The 19,235-nt window shown below is 38.0% G+C and overlaps 1 protein-coding gene across 8 annotated transcripts in view; it reads right to left on the reverse strand.

Moving 5' to 3' along the window:
* Positions 1 to 19,235, reverse strand: part of LOC124947620 (teneurin-a) — a 487,449-nt gene that overhangs the window by 319,466 nt on the left and 148,748 nt on the right. For 6 of the 8 annotated variants that reach the window (XM_047490033.1, XM_047490031.1, XM_047490028.1 and 3 more), the window contains exon 3: positions 4,952 to 5,197. In XM_047490033.1, coding sequence (XP_047345989.1) covers positions 4,952 to 5,186 — 235 coding nt within the window. In that variant the 5' untranslated portion in view covers positions 5,187 to 5,197. Of the gene's footprint in view, positions 1 to 4,951; positions 5,198 to 15,354; positions 15,414 to 19,235 lie in introns of all 8 variants that reach the window. The other 2 variants (XM_047490032.1, XM_047490034.1) reach the window with 1 other exon arrangement.

Here is a 19,235-nt window from a genome sequence, read left to right on the forward strand (position 1 = left end):
GATGGGTATATATAAACGTAGCCCGTTCTTTCGTAGCGATGCCTTGAAAACTTTGCTAATTTATCGGGTTGGTCATTTTGTAGGAAAAATGTTATTTCGACGTAAACAATAGATACACAAGTAATCGTGTAAGTGCTAGGTAGGTATATCGACACGAGTTCTCTATTATCGTCTTGACAAATTCGCGAAACGACGACAACCATGCTCCATTATCGAGATTATTAAACTCAGAGAAGGAAGACGACGACGACGACGACGACGACGACGACGACGACAACGACGACGACGATGATGACGACGTAAAGTGTTTACTTAGCTTCGGAAAATATCGAAGGATGTGTACTGAGGCGTGGCGTGTTTTGATTCGTCAAAAAGAAGGAACGTTGGCTTAATTACAAGCCAGCAATAACGAGTCTAGAGAAACATCATTTCAAGCGGATCAAGGGCCAAGACCTTACCCTCTATCGTTAGGGTAACCATACCTCCCGGGTGTTTATTTTCTCGATGAAAAGCTATATCTGCGTAAAACGAAAGTGATATTTATGAAGGTGAGTGCAAGGGATGTAGGAAGGATACCCAACAGACTCCTCTATGATCATTCGACGTTCCATAAAAATTACTGATCTCTGTACGAAAACTAATCAACGATGTAATCGAGACGATGATAACAAAAAAAAAAAAAAAGAAATTTGTTGGGCAATAAAGGGAAACTTGACGATTTAAAAACTTTACTTGTCATAAAGAAATGTCGAAGATGAAATTTTCTATTTCCTCATAACTCAAATTTCTTCTTTTTATGTATCCAAAATATATATTATATTTAGAAAGTAAGAAGAGAAATTCTCTTTCAGTTCTAAGAACGATGACATCTTAGAGCGTAGAAATAGAACGAACGCTTGAACGCGTACCAGGAGACATTAAGAAAGGGCTCGGAAGTGGGATATGGGGGTTGGGATTTGTAGTGAAATTTATAGGCGATGCGCAGAGGTACATATGTACTGGCATACTGCACTGGACCATGTTGCGGTGGTGGCCGGTGTGCGACATAGGCAGCTCTCTCGCTTGCTAGGAACGAGCTTGCCGCCTAGCATCGTGTCTCTAGCGGTGCTTACGGTGTTATGTAGGCCTAACTCTCGCACCCCTTTCATCTAAACCTCGCTCATTTGCATTCCACCCTTTAGGAATATCATCCGGTGTTTTAGAATCGCTATTACGTCCAACAAAATTATCCCGCAGGAACTCTACATAACTCAACGCATTTTATCTCGTAAATTTAGCCAAATTTAATACATTTAAAAAAATTTTCATTCTAATTTTCAAATATTCATTTGACGATTTAAAAATATATTTTTATATAATGTAATATATGAAATATAATATAATATTTTTTAATAGGATAAATAAATTTCTCTATTTCGAATAGTGAATGTTACGACAACGACAAAGACGACGAAGACGACGAAGATGACAGATAGGAAGCGATAGGAAATCTCCGGAAGAAGACGTAATCGAGTTAACCGCCGAGAGATTCATCGATATTTTCCTATTACGTAACGCGATCGTTGCGATAGAAAGCCGATACGGTGAATTTTAATGAAGCATTTGTCGGCAATGGAGTGATTTAAATGGATCGACTGTCTGTAACGCAATTATTCGAGTGATCGTACAAGGAGGTCCCTTCCGATAATTTGACGTTCAAAGCGATTCCCAGACACGTGGATTCCCGATCGTACGATTCGACAGCCTTAAATTATTCATTTCTCTCTTTCTCTGTCCTTGAGAACAGGTATAATGATCGGTTAGAAACCTAGAGATATTTTACTTCGATCCTTCGTTAAGAATTTCCATATTATTCCTGCTTTTCCATCGAAAAAAAAAAAAGAAAAAGGAAAATGAAATTCTTCGAAACAAAAATAACAAGAAAATAATTCCTTATAATTTATTTTTTTATCTTAACTTTTATTTTTCGTTCAAAACCTTCGCAAGAGAAAATACGACATAATCTATAAGGATACTGAAAACAATTTGAATATATCATGCAGAACCGATAACAACGATAAATAGATAGATAGATAGATAGATAGATAGATAGATAGATAGATATATACACACACGATAAACGATGTATACGTCGCGAGATATGCAAGAGGTCAATATTTTCTATCCAAGAGGGTAGTAAAGCGTGATACGATGTGCGTCAGCGGTGTAATGAGCTGACAATATAATGCCATGGAGGCTATATATACGGGTGGACTGTCCAACCTAGAGACAGGACCTCTCTCAACGAGAAGCATCAACGTATTGATGACCGAACAGACGGAGATTAAGAGCCGCCATCTACGTCGATGTGAAAATGTTGCCTGATAGTACGTTGGTGTTGTGTCACGATAGTAATAGTATTCTCTTCTCCACCTCTCTTATTGGTAATGTGACACATTGGATACCATTGTTAGAGAGAAGAGGAGGCTCGCTCGGAAAACCGTAAAAGATATGTCGTTCGAGAAAGGAAAGAGGATACCTTATAGTGGAAATTTCACGGACTAGCTGGCAGGAGTGAGCGAGTGAGCAACCGGCCGGAGGGATCGATGGTAACAAGATATATCGTGCATATACTAACGAGCAATACGAGTAGGCGGAAGAAGACGATAACGGCTACGATAACGGAACAATACGACTGCGTCTGGGACAAGAGGGTATAGTAACGCGTTGCCATGGTTGGATAAGAGCTAAAACGACATCGTGAAAAATAATCATCTCCTTCTTCAATATCGACATAATTTTTTCGAAGAAAATTGAAAATTCCTTTATTTTTTTCTTTTTAACATAAAATTTTCATAATATAATTCAAAACGAACGATAGCTGTTTACAGTCAAATAAAGAAAATTCATGAAAATTCATTTTCAATATAAAAAGAAATGATAAGAGAAAAATGTGTAAAAGTTTCTTATTCCATCGAGACATCAATCTCTTTGCTTTCCTGTCCATCGTTTTCTGATTTGGCAATTTTCACTGATTATCTCGCTTGGGAACGGTGCGAAATCGATGCGGATAGATAATTAACAAGTCGATTTTAAGGCGGTGGCAACGTCTGCATTGCGGCAATCGCGACTTCATGCGCTCGCTCTTTCCCCCACCTTTGAGATACAAGAAAGAGGGAAAGAGAAACATTGAAATAAAGTTTATTTGTAGAAAAAGTGTTAGCCTAGAGTGTATATAATACATATATGTATATATGCATTATAAAAGAAACAACACAGTGACGGATCGATTTAAATGAAAAAAATTATTCATTTAATAGAAAATTATATAAATTTTATATATAAAGAAGAAAAAGAAAAAGAAAAAAATATCAAGCTTTAAATTTACCTAAGGCATTTGATATCGATTTGTGGTTAGACTGGAGAGAAATCGATCGACTTTCGAGAAATGGAAAGAAAGAAGAAGACGACGGCGTCGTTTCTTTCGATAAACTTTTCCGCGCGGTTACGTGACGTTATATCGTCGTTCAAAGCGAACAGAGAAGAAAGAGAAGAGGAATAAAAGCAAGAGAAAGAGGAGACGGAAATGGGAGAATAGGGATGAAAATGGGGAAGGTTGATACGAAGAATGATAGGGAGAGAGAAAGAGAGAGAGAGAGAGAGAGAGAGAGGATGAGAGGATTTGACAGGGAGGAGGAGGTATATTTGGAACGAGGGGGTAGCGGTAATCGACGGCCAGTGAATTGGAACAAATGCAGACAGACGTGAGGTGAGCTGTTGCAGTTCGCTTGATACCGCAACCAAGAAATATAGTATAAACGGAGGATGGCTATTAATTGAGTTCCTCCCTTCCGTTCATGCACCGCGTCCCCCACTTTGTCCCTTTTCAAGATGAATCGATGAAATGGCCTTCGTGAAGAAAGAGCGAGGGAGAAAGAGAAAAAGAGATAGAGAAGGAGAAACGAACGGTAAAAAGAAAGAATTCGAGAGAGAGAGAGAGAGAGAGAGAGAGAGAGAGAGAGAAACATTTTGCGACATACACGATAACAATCTATTACGTTTTTCATTAAATGCTTCGTTCCGTATTTGCTGATTCGTGATATAGATGAGAGCTTGTGGTTTCAATATTTCATATTAATTTTTATTTATCGAAATATTCAGAGATGGAGATGTTCAAGAATAATAGAAGGAACAAACAATGACTACTTTTTCTGCTTCCGCTTTCTTTTCTTATCTTCCCGATTTGATCGTAATACCGATTCTTATCTCGAAAGGATAAAGTTAAAAAGATGGTACGACAATGTCAAGAAAAGATTCAAGTAGGCGTCTTGAGTTCGTCTCGAAAGTTAATATCAGCTATAGGTATATAGTAAGTAAGTAAAACTAATTTCGCAAATCCTTTAATCTACACGTTTGCTTGGAAGCTGGGGAAGAGATTAAGGGTAGCGAAGTGAATGGGCAACCTTCCGAGTGTTTGATGGAATATGATGAACGAGGCACGCAAAACTCGCTTATTGCTGTACGAGATCAATGCGAAGGAGGCAAAAGCACGGCTCTGATGTATACCATTAAAAGCTTTCGAAAGTTGAGTGACAGAGCGAAACTTAACGAGCGAAGCTCGCTTATAATCGTTGTTTCGCGTATTTAATTTCACGTAGATATCCGTAATACACGATTTCCTTTCGCGTATCGATCAAGATGTACAACTACTTTGAAGTTATCAAAGTTTCAACTGTCTTTCAATGAACTTTTCTTTTAAAGATATTTAAAGTATCTATATATAATATATACTTTACATACATATATACATACATACATATATACGTAATGTGTGTGTAGGTATGCGTATATGTATACATATATATAAGTATTTAAAATATATTGAGAAATATCAAACATAGAAATAATTATCAATATACAATATCTAATCTTCTAATCATCTAATTTGTTTAGAAATTTTTATCAGACCTACCGCCATAATGTTGTGCGAGTATAGAGGCGAAGACTTGCCCAGGGCTTCGAGCTCCCCTATTAGAGGATGAAGTTGTTGCTGGACCAACGACACGATGAGTTTTTTCTTCGTCGTCGCTACTAGATTGAGCACTATGACCATACCCGCGCCGTTCTCGCCATTCGAGGGACCGTTGACGGCGCAGCCCACGGCCCCCGTTTGAATGACCGCGGCCTAACGTGCCTTCACCCTCCATCACTGCAGCATCTGCAATGAATATAATATATTACTCGTTATTATTAATTAATAATTTTCATTTCGAATACAAATTTCTATTAAGATCAAAAGTTTTCTAATTATTAGTTTAATTTAATAAAATAACTAACACGCACAAACAATTAATATAATTATTGTGAAAATTAGTTGAAAATTCAAGAATTTTTAGTAAGATTTATTTTCTTCTACACGCTCGAGCGTATTTTCTATTGTCGATTCATAATATATTTATAATGTCTATGGTGTTAGGTAATCGAGTGGTTGATGCTTGTCGAAATTCCCATGGAAACGTCCTTCACTACCGAATTCCTTGATTGCAGAGCTCGTTGATTGATGCTCCAAGGGATCGCTGCTACTAGTTTAAGATCACTCACTGTTCCTTGGACTATGAAATTTCAGTTTGGAATTGCCACCACGAAGAGGAGGGTCTTACTATCGAACCTCGTGTCACGCCTTCTCTCTCTTTCTCTCTCTCTCTCTCTTCTCCTCTCTGTCTCTCTCTCTCTCTCTCTCTCTCTCTCTCTCTCTCTCTCCCGTTTTCCTTTATCTTTGCGTGACTCGTTCAAAGATATCATTCTCTTTCTCTCTCTACTTCGCTCTCTCTCTCTCTCTCTCTTTCTCTCTTTCGCACAATGAAAGAGTCCTCGAAATCACGAGATATCTTTATTACATACAAAAATTCTGCTCGAAGAAAGATATGAAATACCTTCCTTCTCTCTCTCTCTCTCTCTCTCTCTCTCTCTCTCTCTCTCTCTCTCTCTCTTTCTCTTTCTTATCGATGCTCTACGTAGAAATAAAATTATTTTCGAGCGAGCGCTTCGTTTCTTTCCTTTCAACGAACGAACGACGCGAGAAGGAAGTAAGAGATCCGATAAGTAATAAGAACATTCCATTCCTTTTTGCAGTGATCCTTTCTTGAATTACGTTCGAGTGCGTTCCACCCTAAGGAACGTAAGAAAAGAATCGGAGAATAACGCAAACCCTTGTAAAAAATAACTCGTCAAAGCAAACGACTATTTAATTAAAGAAAACAAACACCGTCCTTCGATGTTGGTAGTAAGAAGGAGAGAAAGAAAGACAGACATCTTACTTCTTTCTCTTTCTTTATTCCTCTTTCTCCCTCTCTCTCTCTCTCTCTCTCTCTCTCTCTCTCTCTTTCTCTCTCTTTCTCTCTCTTTCACCGACGGAAATTGATCGGGGAATTTTCTCGGCAAATACAACGTGAAAATTTAATGAAACGAAAGCAAGGTACCAACATCGAAGTATCACTACTAGGATAGGTACAGCAACAATAGAAAATACAACAAGCGTTCGACAAGTGTTCTACTACTACGGCACCATCCAATTGCTTGTCGTAGCTTTGTATTTTTCTATTGTATACATTGCCATAAAAAATAATATTTTTCCTTTACTTTTATTCAATCCTTGTTATATACATATAGATATCTGTATATATTTAAAACGTGTGTATATAATTAACAAGGGTATTTTATTTGATACTTGAAATAATTAATGATGGGATAATCTAGTGGTATTAAGATTGTAATGAACGTTAATAAATGATGAATACCACAGAGGAAGATCAAGGGATAAATAAGATTCCTTCTGAAAATGAATCCTTTTGCATATGTAGATATCTTTTCTAGCCATTTTTCTCAAAGTTCAATAACGATTAATAGGTCACATCGAGTCTTTTCTGTTGTTTATGCGAGGGTGCTTTAACGGTGTTATGTTTTACTGGCCCTTCGTATTCTCCTTTCTCTCTCTCTCTCTCTCTCTCTCTCTCTCTCTCTCTCTTTTTCTCTCTCTCGCTCTCTTTCCTCTTTACAATTATCAACACTCTACCTCCTTCGACCTTCACCTAAATGTGATGAGAACGTCGAGTATACTCTATTGAAACACTATATGAGTTAATCGAAACGTTTTGTATAATAGATTTATATCAAATAAATAAGAATGAGAATAGAATATAAGCTTTGAAAAAAAACTTATTTTTCTTTTCTTTCTTTTTATTATTATATTCGAACATTACTACTATTATTACTACTATTATTATTACTATTATTACTACTATTATTAGTACTATTTCATCTTTACGTTGATCGACGAAGGCATTGTTATAATAGAATGCTTTTATAACGGATCATAACCGTAGACCATACAAAACAGGATGATGCTTCAGGCTGACTCATAACTTTGAAAGAATTTCGTTTAAAAGTTGATATAACGTGCGATGTGGTCTCTCGTAGTTGCGTATACGATATAAAAATTCTCGAAAGAGAGATAGACGAAAACAAAAATAGAAATAAAACGTGCCAATGGCAAATCTTTTTGACTAAGGAGATTACATATACATATGTATATATCATGTAGATATATACATATGCATATATGTAAACGCAATGTGAGAGACATGTTTCTCTGATACTACGAGATCATCATTTAACATCGAATTTTCATTACTCAATTTATGCTGGCACCACGATGCTCTTTAACTGTATGCTTTCACATAAGCGTAAGCAAATAAAGATCGTCGGCGTAAATTACAAGCAAACGAGGGAAGAGTAACTGTCAAGGAGAGTAGATTCTGTGGTTTCCCTTCGATAGGGAGAAAAGGGAAGATGAAGAAAGAGAGGGGTAGAATGTAGAAAGTTATTCTCTCTCATCGTCGACGGATGAAACACACGTGTACATTATCGCCAAGAAATTGTTCTCTTTCTCTTCCTCCCTTTCTCTCTCTCTCTCTCTTTCTCTTTCTCTTTCTCTTTCGATAGCAATAGCCTTACCCGAAACGTGAAACTTTTCCGATAGTCTCTCTCTTAACGACGATTTCTAGCTTTTCTCAAGCGAGGAACAAATAAATGCATTGCGTGTAACCTCCTGTCGCTTTATTTCCCGCCATCGTTCATGAAAGTCAATACACACAAACAATCGAATTCGTATCGACAAAGACGACGAGTACCTTTTATACAGACGACAACTACATATATATATATATATATATATATATATATATATATATATTATATATATATATATACGTACATACATGTATATAGGTTTATACCTAGGTAGCTGCCTGGTCTCGCGAAATCGAGCTAGAAAAAGATTTAATGCGATTTCTCGAAGGCGTGCGTCGTGGAATAAGTTGCACGATCGGAGAGTCGCTTTTACGAAAATTCCAAGAGAAGAAGTTTTACCAAGAACGATGGATAGAAGGGAATGTTAAACGGTCGACGAATTCCATCGCGTTCACGTTTCCACCACGTCGTTTTCGTTTCCCAAGCTACCGCGGCTCGAAGTGGCTTGGACACATAAATCAGGAGTGAGAGAACGTCCTTCTCGTATTCTTACGAAAGAAGGTTAAAAATCTCTAGACGTATGTACATATATATATATATATATATATATATATATATTTACATATATATATCTACATATATACATATACTTAACCACGAAAAGTCGTTACTTGCTTAACACCCCTCACACGAGTGCTCGTGAAAAGAGTGAAAAAGGGAAAGAGAAGGTTACCGATTCGACTTTCGGTCGTTAGAGAAGCCATACTATAAAAGGGCTTTAAGAGTTTCCCCGTGTTCGCGCGAGATTCGAGGGAGGATTTGCATAGCGTCGTGTCTTCGTACTAGGAAATTTCACGAGAAATGTGGCCTGCCTTTTTAAACGGCATTTAATGAAGAAGAAGAAGGTAACACTTAGACGACATTGTTCGACTCTCTTCTTCGACAGTTTTCTTCTTCGTCTCGTTCATAAGAAGGGCATCTGAATGCATGAAACATAGAGAGAGGAGTCTAGTCTGCGTATCCAGATATGCTTTGAGAAAGACTTTTGCATATTCATCGAGTACGTTCTTCTCTCTCATTCTCTTAACCATCCTTCGAGCACTCTTCTCCTCTCTTCATCGTCTTCGGTAGTCTTCTTTCCTCGTCAAACAAACGAGCAAGTAGACGCGATTCGGGACTTAGGTGGTAGACCAACCTTCCTTCCCATTGCGTTCTCTATCTCGAGGCACCCCTCGATGCTAGTGGTATCACGTGACCCCGAGATAATTATACGGCTTTAATCTCGATAACGTTTCCGAAAATGCGGGCCTCCTTTACGCCATTTTGCCCCTTTACGAGACAGCCTTGCTGCTACCCGAGGGTGGTTTCGTCTAATTATTTACTTCTTCACGAGAGAGGAACATGGCTATTTCTAAAGTACATACATATTTATATATATATGTATATGTATATATATATATATATATATATATATATATATATATACATTATATATATACACTTTGTTCTCTCCATCTTGATCGATCGATCGTTCTTCATTATTAGCTTTCATGAAATTTCACGTATATAATAATTACGTATTTTTTTCCTTCAAATTTTTACCTTGGCAGAAAAAAAATTAGCCGTATCTTCTTATTCAATTATTCATGCTATTCATATCAGCACATTCAATATCTTTTATAACTCAGATATCCCAGATACATAATCCTAGATATATAAAAAAAGTTTCAAAATTATGAGCTTTAAAATAAAAATCTAATTTTTTGATCTTTGAAGGAATCAGAACGAAGAGTAGAATGAAATAGACACCAAAAACGATGATAATGATAATAATAATAGTAATAATAACAATAATAATAATAATAAAAATATAATAATAATAACAATAACAATAATAATAATAATAATAATAATAGTATTAATAATAACAAATTCTCTCAAAATCTAGACATATCTTTGCTCTCGGTTAACGCTTTTATATAATTACATCTCAACAAAAAATTATTTCTACCGCGATGCAATTTAAATGGAAACGTAAAGGAAAAACTAGGAGAAAGAGAAAGAGAGAAAGAGAGGAAGAGTAAGAGAGAGAGAGAGAGAGAGAGAGAGAGAAAGAGAGAGAGAGAGACAGAGAGAGCGAGAAAGAAAGAGAGAAAAAGAGAAAGATGGTGAAGAAAAACGACTGGAAAGGAGAGAATCGACGAAGTTATATGATAAATTCCTAGTATGTATAATATATTAATAATACGGTAAACCAATCACGTTTGCAAATTAATTCGAATACGTACGTACGTATTTGGGAACGAACACATTAATCACGTTGCATGATATCGGTAACAACTAACACGAATAAAAATAAATTTTGTGGCCAGAAGAAAGACTATTTTTTTTTGTTTCAGATGAACTTACAAAATTTCTCAACGATGAACGATAAAATTAACGAACGAATTTCATGAGGGGTTTAAAATGAGAGAAGAACAACCTCTCTTTCACTTTTTCTCTCTCTCTCTCTCTCTCTCTCTCTTACACAAATACACACACACATATACACTCTTTCTCGTTAGGAACATAGTATCCTGCACCCGTTGAAGAAAATTAAAAGAGAGGATCGAAAGAGGATGAGACAAAGAGGATAGCAAAGAGAAGGAGATAGGGAGTGGGGGTAGGTGGGGAAAGGGGGGAAGGAGGTGCAGGCACCGGCATTTTGCGGTGCAGAATGTCAATTAAACGACGTGGCCGATTAACCATAACCGAAACCTCGACAAAGGGCCTAGCCTGCACAGTTTCGCACTCTGCCGGGTTCATCGCGCGATAATTTATATGGTAATTCCAGGGACGTAATAAGTCCCCCTCGACAAACTCTGCCTGCCACTATACACGCGTTCCGGCATACACCGTAGAGATGGTGTACGAAAGAGAAAGAGAGAAGGGGATAGAGAGAGAGAGAGAGAAAGAGAGAGAGAAGGATAGGTAGATAGATAAATGAAGAGCGAGAAAGAGAGAGAGAGAGAGAGAGAGAGAGAGAGAGAGAGAGAGAGTAGCGTCCTGGCGTTGACCCCGGCTTCCATCGACGAAGTGTACGGCCTCCTGCCATGTACACATCATTACTAAAAGCGGTCATCGATTCATCGGAGTTCGACCAACCATAGCCACCATCCTCGTCGATCCCGTACGTATCTCTCAGTACACCTACGTTACGTTACATCCGGTCAGTTTTCTCTCTCTCTCTCTCTCTCTCTCTCTCTCTCTTTATGTCTATCACTATTTTCTCTCTCTCTCTCTCTATGTCTATCACTATTTTCTCTCTCTCTCTCTCTCTCTCCCTTTCGTTCTCTCTCTCTTTCTCTCTATCTATCTATCTATCTATCTATCTCCTCCGTATATGGCCTTCTATGTTCATAGGTAGTTACGTGCGAATGCACAGCGAAACGAGCGTAACGCGCACGAACGCGCATATGAGCGAGTGTCTATTGTCAAATTTTCCCACCCGCGATTGTCCGCGCGGAATTTAATTAACTTCCATCTCGTTAACTTTTGTCACCGCGTATCCCGTTCTCTCAGGCCCGTAGAATACTCTCTCTATATCCCTCTCTCTCTCTCTCTCTCTCTCTCTCTCTCACCCTTTCTATCTCTATCTATCTTTATTTCGTTTTTTTTCTGCATCATGTAATATAACTTTCAAAACGTTTGTCTTTGAATCTCGATTTTGTAAACGAATGAAACTGTGAGATTTAGTTTATTCCTTACTCTTATGTAATTAACTTTCTTGATGTTAGATATTTTGAAGAAAATAAATCAATTATTTCAAGGGAAAGAGATGATATTTTAGTATAGGCGTGCGATTGACGTACGATGCCACCGTTGAAAGGAGTAAAGATGAGAGGAAGAATAAAGGGAAAGGGGAATGAGATTGAAGAGAAAGAAGAGAGTGAGAGAGAGAGAAAGAGAGAGAGAGAGAGTGAGAGAGAGAGAGAGAAAGAGAGAAGAGAAAAGGGAAGGAGGTAGAAACGATTATCGCTTAATTTACTACAAAGGATAATATCGGTAGTGGAAAATGTTCACAGAACCATGTTCTATTGAAAATAAACGCTCCAATTGCCGGACCTCCCTTCAAGGTAAAAAAAAAAAGAAAGTCAAAAGGGAAACGAACGTCGACGATGGCTGCCTTTTGTCGCGAGCAGCTACGCTGCTGTCGCACGTTCGATCTGTTTTCGGTCTCGCGGTTTTTCACGTTTCTCTAAAAGCTACGCTGTCGCTCGCGACTTTTCCGCATGGATTCTCTTAATTATCCGCCTTGTCGATTTCTACTATCTACCTTACGGTTTCGTTCGCCATTTTTACATATGTATGTACATACATATATGCATGTAATATCTATTTAGACGTGCGGATGCGAAAAATTTTATCAAATCGTTTGGAATGATTTTTCTTTTCCCTTTTCTTTTTTTTTTTTTTCTTTTTTAAATAATTATAGTAGATAAGTTAAAATTCAATATTCTCCTTAATGATAGAAAAGATGTAATTGAATGAACGTATAATTCAACGTTCGATCTCTCTACTGATAGCGACACTTTCAAGTCTATTAACCAGGATCATTTGACAATTAGAATCAAGAGAGAGAGAGAGAGAGAGAGAGAGAAAAAGAGAGAGAGAGGGGGGGGGGAAATAGAAGAGATTGAGGTCGTATCAAGATCGGTATCTCTTACGATCGGGGATTGCTGAGAACGCGAATGCTTGAAGGATTCTCTTTCTGTAATCTACGAGGCAGTTTCGTCTTCATTTGCCAAATGGTCGGTAAATCCGCTCAACGTTGGTATCGTCACCGATTGTAGAAAGACGGTTTAACGTCGTTTCGCTCTCTCCTATTCCCTGAATAACCCTCTCTCGTCGTACCACTCGTCGTACAGGCGTTACGACGAAACTTAACTGCGATGTAAACCCACTTTGGCTCCTCCTAGAGTTCCCGTTCCCCGAGCTTCTAACTAACGCTAAGTCACACGAGTCATTTAACGATTCTCTTGGCGGGATTACGCACCGCACAATCGGCCTGGCTGATCTGTTTCCGCGGCCTTCCAGATATGCCCCTGGTACAGGGATTTGTCCTATGCCACAGAGAAATTGATCTTTGCGACTTCTGATATCTTTGACTCCTTACCATATATTACGTTGTTTCATTACAAATGGAAAGTAATTTACAGTATGATTTTAAAGAAAATATTTATAAAAAGTCTCTTTACTATGCTTACTCCTTTATTTATTTATTCTTTTTTGTTTTTTTTTTTTTTTTATTTATTTGTATCTCCATAAACTTCGTAAGAATCGAAATAAATTCTACATATACTTATGAAAAACAAAATCCTGAACGCTTCCCCCATAGTATAATGAAAACAATTAAATTTCGCGCTAACAAATGCGTAAGAGCATTTATTATTTAATTAAACCTCGATTTAATCCTCAAAAGGTGTGTAATAATTGTCTGATGGGAACGACGAGGTAAAGTGAGGGGATTCTCTCGATGAATCTGATAATTCCACCTCTATGAGTTATAATTAATTTTTCCGATCATGAACGATCGTAATCGAAAGTCGCCAATGTATTGCTCTCGAAATGAAGTAGCGAGCCGATAATAAGCATCATTAATTTCCCTTAATTCATTATTACTTATTAATCCGCAGAGAATTTATTGAACGTAAAAATGGTTACGTGTGAGAAAAAGAGAGAAAGAGAGAGAGAAAGAGAGAGAGAGAGAGAGAGAGAGAGAGAGAGAGAAAGGGAGAGAAAGAAAGAGAAGAAATGAAAGAAAGAAGGGATTCGTGTGTAGACTTGACGATGATTCGAGTTAAAAGCAACATCCTTCGAATCTCCAGAACGATACCTTCGAAGCGTAAAACCGGTTTCAGAAATTGGATTGTCCTACGTTGCTACTCCCAAGAGCGCCGTGCGTAGAAACGGGAAATGATTCACTTCGCCTGGACGTCCGCGATCGTTGCTTTGGAAAAGACGTTTCTTTGGACTTTCGTAAGGAAGCTCGCACACACAAGATTAGAAGAACGATACGTGCCAAGAATTTAAAATTTCTTTTTTTTTTTCCAAGAAAATATCTTATTCTATCTTGTCGACAAATTTCTTTACACAGAAGAAACATTTATACGTCGATAATATAAGTTGTCGAATTATTTTTATCGTCACTTATCTAATTCATTTACTGTATAAATAATAAAAATCAAAAATTATTAAAGAAAGCAAGATTTATAGAATACGTAATATTCTATGAAACAGAGCTTTCTTATTTGAAGATAATAAATTTTATACGTGTTGAAAAGACGAGTATTTAAGCTAAACTAAATCATCGACTTCCTATCCGCTGTAAATATAGAAACGTATGTTTATTATTTACGATCCATATTATAAACCGATACATTCTTGACTTTGTATATTTTCCTGTAAACGTTTCGTATATTTATCTATTACTCAAATGTCTCGAAAAAAAAAAAAAAACAAACAAAAAGAATATTTATTTGTAATTTTGATATTCTTTCAATGTTATTAATTATTTCGTAAAAAATGTTTATAACGTTGAAAATGAAAAGAATAAGGTATATTAGAAAACAGGTGTCGTCGTTGGCAATAAACTCGCGATACTTAACGAAGAAACGCAAAAGTGAGAGCTCCGAAGGTATCGCAGTAGAACTCCTCACGAGGAAAGCTTCTTATATACCTTCGAAGTAAATTGTAAGTTTCTTATACGCGACCGGTCAACGCTACACCACCACTCGCATTTTCGTTCGGATCTCACAAAAACGGTTTCCTGCGTAAGGAGATTAGAGTCGTTATTCCGTCTCGGCATCGTCGCTGGACAAAAGTGAAAATTCCGAAGGAAAGTCGCGACCCGTACTAACACCACCCTTCATCCCTCATCCCCCTTTCCCACTATTCTCTTCTCTTCTCGTTTAAACGTTCCGTACTTAAACCGCGACGAGACTCGAACAAAGTGACGAAAAACTGGCGTTCTCTCTCTCTCTCTCTCTCTCTTTCTATTTTTTTTTTATCCTCTTTTTCTCTCAGACTACAAAAGAATCTAGCTGGGAAGATTTTTAAGTAAAGCTTGGCTCGTCCTTGCATTTCGAGAATCGTGAGACTTCATCTTTCTCAGCAATTCTTTGATACAGAAGTGAGGAGAAAAAAATTACTGTGAAATATCCGAGAGAGAGAGAGAGAGAGAGAGGAAGAGAAAGAGAGAGTGGAAAAGAAGATAAAGAGCCATTAGAAAACTTTTCTAACGCCTGAGATAAGAAGTGGAAACATCATGAGGAACGTTGAACGTCGCGACGACGTAGAGATACTTACAGTGACGCGTCAGACTGGTGGTCAGAATCTGCTTGTTAGCGTCCACGTATTCGACGGAGCTGAAAACAGAAAGGATCGGTGCTTTAAAAGCCATCATCATTTTTTTATCCGAATAAGAACGCTTAGGATGTTGTATCGAATCTTCTAACGCATTAGTGTAATCATCAGTGTTCAGAAAATATATTGAGACAGAAAAATAATAATGATAATGAGAATCATTATGTGGTATTTTAATGATAGAATACACTTAAGCTAATTTCATAAACGATATCGAATATCATATTTCTTGAAACGATTCTACAAAAATTATCATATCTTTCCAGGATAGATAGTAATAAAACCTTGAGGAACAAACATAAATGTGTTTGCATTATATAGAAGAGAAGAGAAGAAGAAAGGAGAGGAGAGAAGAGACGAGAAGAGAAGAGAAGAGAAGAGAAGAGAAGAGAAGAGAAGAGGAGAGGAGAGGAGAGAAGAGAAGAGGAAAGCTCGTAGAGATTCAAGAGAGAGAGAGAGAGAGAGAGAGAGACCAAGAGAGAGACGATGGACGATCGACGAAATAATTCGGTCGTGGCGATGTAGTAACGTCCGATGCCGGAAACGCTTCGTGCCTCGAGACCAACATCCTCTCGCTGCGGTTTCCGCAACCTCCGTAGGGTCATTAGCCAACCATTCATTATGCAACTGCGAGGCAGTATTGCGTCAATATGGGGGCGGTAGATTGTTAGCCCAATCGATAACAATGCGCCGTGTTTGCCGCTCGGATAATCAACAGACGCAGCTTCTGCTACCTCTCTCTCTATATATATATATCTCACACTCTCTCTCTCTCTTTATCTCTCTCTCTCTCTCTCCCTCTCTGTTACCTTCGAAGACCAAGCAAGTGGGAATTACAGTCTGCTTCGCTCGAAACGATATTGCGTCCCGGAAGTGTTGCCGTTAGGTTCCCCACACTCGCGTCCTCCTTCCTTTACCAACGAGACTTTCTCTCTACAGTAACAGTAGCAAGCTCCCTATCGCGTTGCTTCCCGCTCGTTCGAGCGACCGTATCCAGCCGGAAAAGAACGCTTCGGAGGCACTTTCGTTAACCGATTCGCGGTACCGATCCCGGAAATCCACGCGTATTTCCGCAAACTCGAGCTTTCGCGTAAATCGCTGTGAGAAACGTAGCTCCTGTATCCAGTATCTCTCTTTCTCTCTCTCTCTCTCTCTCTCTATCTCTTTCTCTCTTTCCCTTCCGCCCTTTATATCTCTCTATTTCAGTGATCGTCGATGTAAACGTACTTCTACATACGACGAAAAATAAATAGGGTACTACGATCGAAACTCAAAGGGATTATCAAAGAGAATTTAGATACGAAGAAGAGGTAAAAGTTCGATTTGTGATCTACGAATAATTAAAAAAGAGATTTTAAAATCGTATGAATCGAAATGTAAAAATTTATCTTATCAAAGTGAGTTTATATTCGTTGGATTATAAAGATTTGCATAGCTGAGCAATTTCTCATGTCAAATCCCACATGGTATTAGAAAGCATGCGAAGAGCGAGAGAGATAGATAGATAGAGAGAGAGAGAGAGAGAGAGAGAGAGAGAAAGAGATACTCTACTCTCTCCTACTCGACCCTTCATGAAACGCGCGGTGTCCCCTTTGATCTAAGTTTCTGGGAATGCAGGAGAGGACGAAGGGACGGCACAGCAACGTGTGCGTAGCCAGCGCCCAGGAAGTTGCGACTAATTTCCTTAGTTGGATTAGATTGTGAATTTTGCACTGCAATGTTTGAGCCGTCGTTTGTCGGCTCCTGCTACTGTGAACAACTCGCAAGGACCTCTACTCCCACCTTCTCTCTCTTTCTCTCTCTCTCTCTCTCTCTCTCTCTCTCTTTCTCAACCTCTCTCACTCTTCATCTCTACTGCCACGCTACCGACGACGTTATAATTACCATCCGTTCCATCTCCGCAAAGTAGAGAGAGAGAGTTTGACGATGTCGTCCTCTTCCGCTAGAAATCTACTCTTTGATCCACGCCAAGGCGTCCCGTATGATATCGACATGTCTGCTGCGGAATCGCACAACCTAAAGCGGCGACCGCCGAAGATGATAATGGCGACCAGTGTGTTCCTGATTTCAGGAGATAACAGCCTTTGATGTATATGAGTGATCCAAGAGATTAGAAGAGAATTCCAAATCTATAGCTCCTTGAGCGAACGATAAAATTCATTCTAGACCATATCGAAAATCTATTGCGATGGAAATTTCGATGTAACGGAAAAAAAGAAAAAATGAAAGAAAGAAAAGAAAAAATATATTGCTTCCTTGATCTTCCGTAAAAATTGTGGATATATTAAAATTCGTATAATTACATTTTAATAGATAATTGTATAATTATGATTGATGACTTATACAAAGGATCTTGAATCAAACTTGAATAGTAATATAGATAATCTATCTTGAGGACAAACTAATTACCAAAGTGAGTTATATCTAATTAAGATGAAAGAAAAAGGGAAAAGATAAGGAAAGCGAGAGCGAGAGAGAGAGAGAGAAAGAGAGAGAGTAAGAAAGAGAGAGAGAGAGAGAGAGAGAGAGAGAGAGAGAGAAACATTCCATCGTCGTGTCCATCCTTACCATCTGCCAAAACTATCCATCATCAGGAACGGTAGTCGTAAAAACGAGAGAAAAACCCGTTTCCCTCGAACGATAACGCCATTTTTCACAAACGAGCGATCTTAATTTCGTCGCTCGCGAATCTGTCGTCCGATCGATCTCAATAAAATCTGCTTTCGGCCGATCTAAATTCCATCATCGTCGAACCCTTCGTAAAGGTTCCGTGATTCGTGCGTGGATCGCGATATCGAGGGCACATATCAATATATATGTGTATGTATATATTCGCGTATGTGTAGAGGTGGAGAACCTGGCGAGCGAGGCGTGTACGCACGAGAATCGAATATAATCCTGTCGAAACTGTGCTCGATATGCACGCACGCGCTAACATTCAAATACCTATATATATATGTGTGTGTGTTTGTGTGTGTGTGTTTGTGTGTGTGCGTGTATATATATATATATATATATATATACACAATCTCGTACATGTATATAGGTTCATATGTAATAATATACAGGGTGGCCCATGTATGGTGTTACAAATAATTTTTGGTAACAGAGCTGCCAACAATATAAGATTTCAATGGAAAATTGATATATTTTGTTTAAATTAGAAGACAAAATTGATTTTTTGAATCTAAAATTAAGTAAATTTGTATAAAAGAAAAGTAAACATAGGGATATATTCTTTAATATATTCTTTTATTTATGAAAAAGTGTTGTCATTAAATGTAAATGGAAAAAAAAAAAAAAAATATCAAGTCAAAATACGTTAATAGGAACATTTTGTCAGACTCTACGTGAGCAACCCTGTATATTTTATAGAATGAGACGGGCAGCGAGCGGTTGCCTAACGGTATCGTGAATCCTATACGAGAAGCTTCAGGCACGAATGGAGGATCAATGTTTTATCGATATTGCAACAGACGCAGAGCGGCGATACGTCTCGAGTCGATGCCGCATATATAGCGCGTGCTTTCTGCCGTTTGCAAACGGATTTGCGGATTAACGATCGTTTATTATCGCCATCGTCCTGCTCTTCTCTTCCACGGCAACGAAGAAGATCCATATTCTTTATATCTCTTTTTTTCTCTTTTCAAATTCTTTCTCACATTTTCCGGGTAGAAAATAAAAAAAATTTCCAAAAATGTGAAAACAACGGATAATTCGTGGATAGTCGAAATTCTCGTTGGCAAGAAGAAAAAAAGAGAAAGAGAGAGAGAGAGAGAGAGAGAGAGATGTTCTGTTAGAGAAGGATATCAAAAAAAAGAAAA

This window comes from Vespa velutina, chromosome 3, assembly GCF_912470025.1.
Source record: "Vespa velutina chromosome 3, iVesVel2.1, whole genome shotgun sequence".
NCBI lineage: Eukaryota > Metazoa > Arthropoda > Insecta > Hymenoptera > Vespidae > Vespa > Vespa velutina.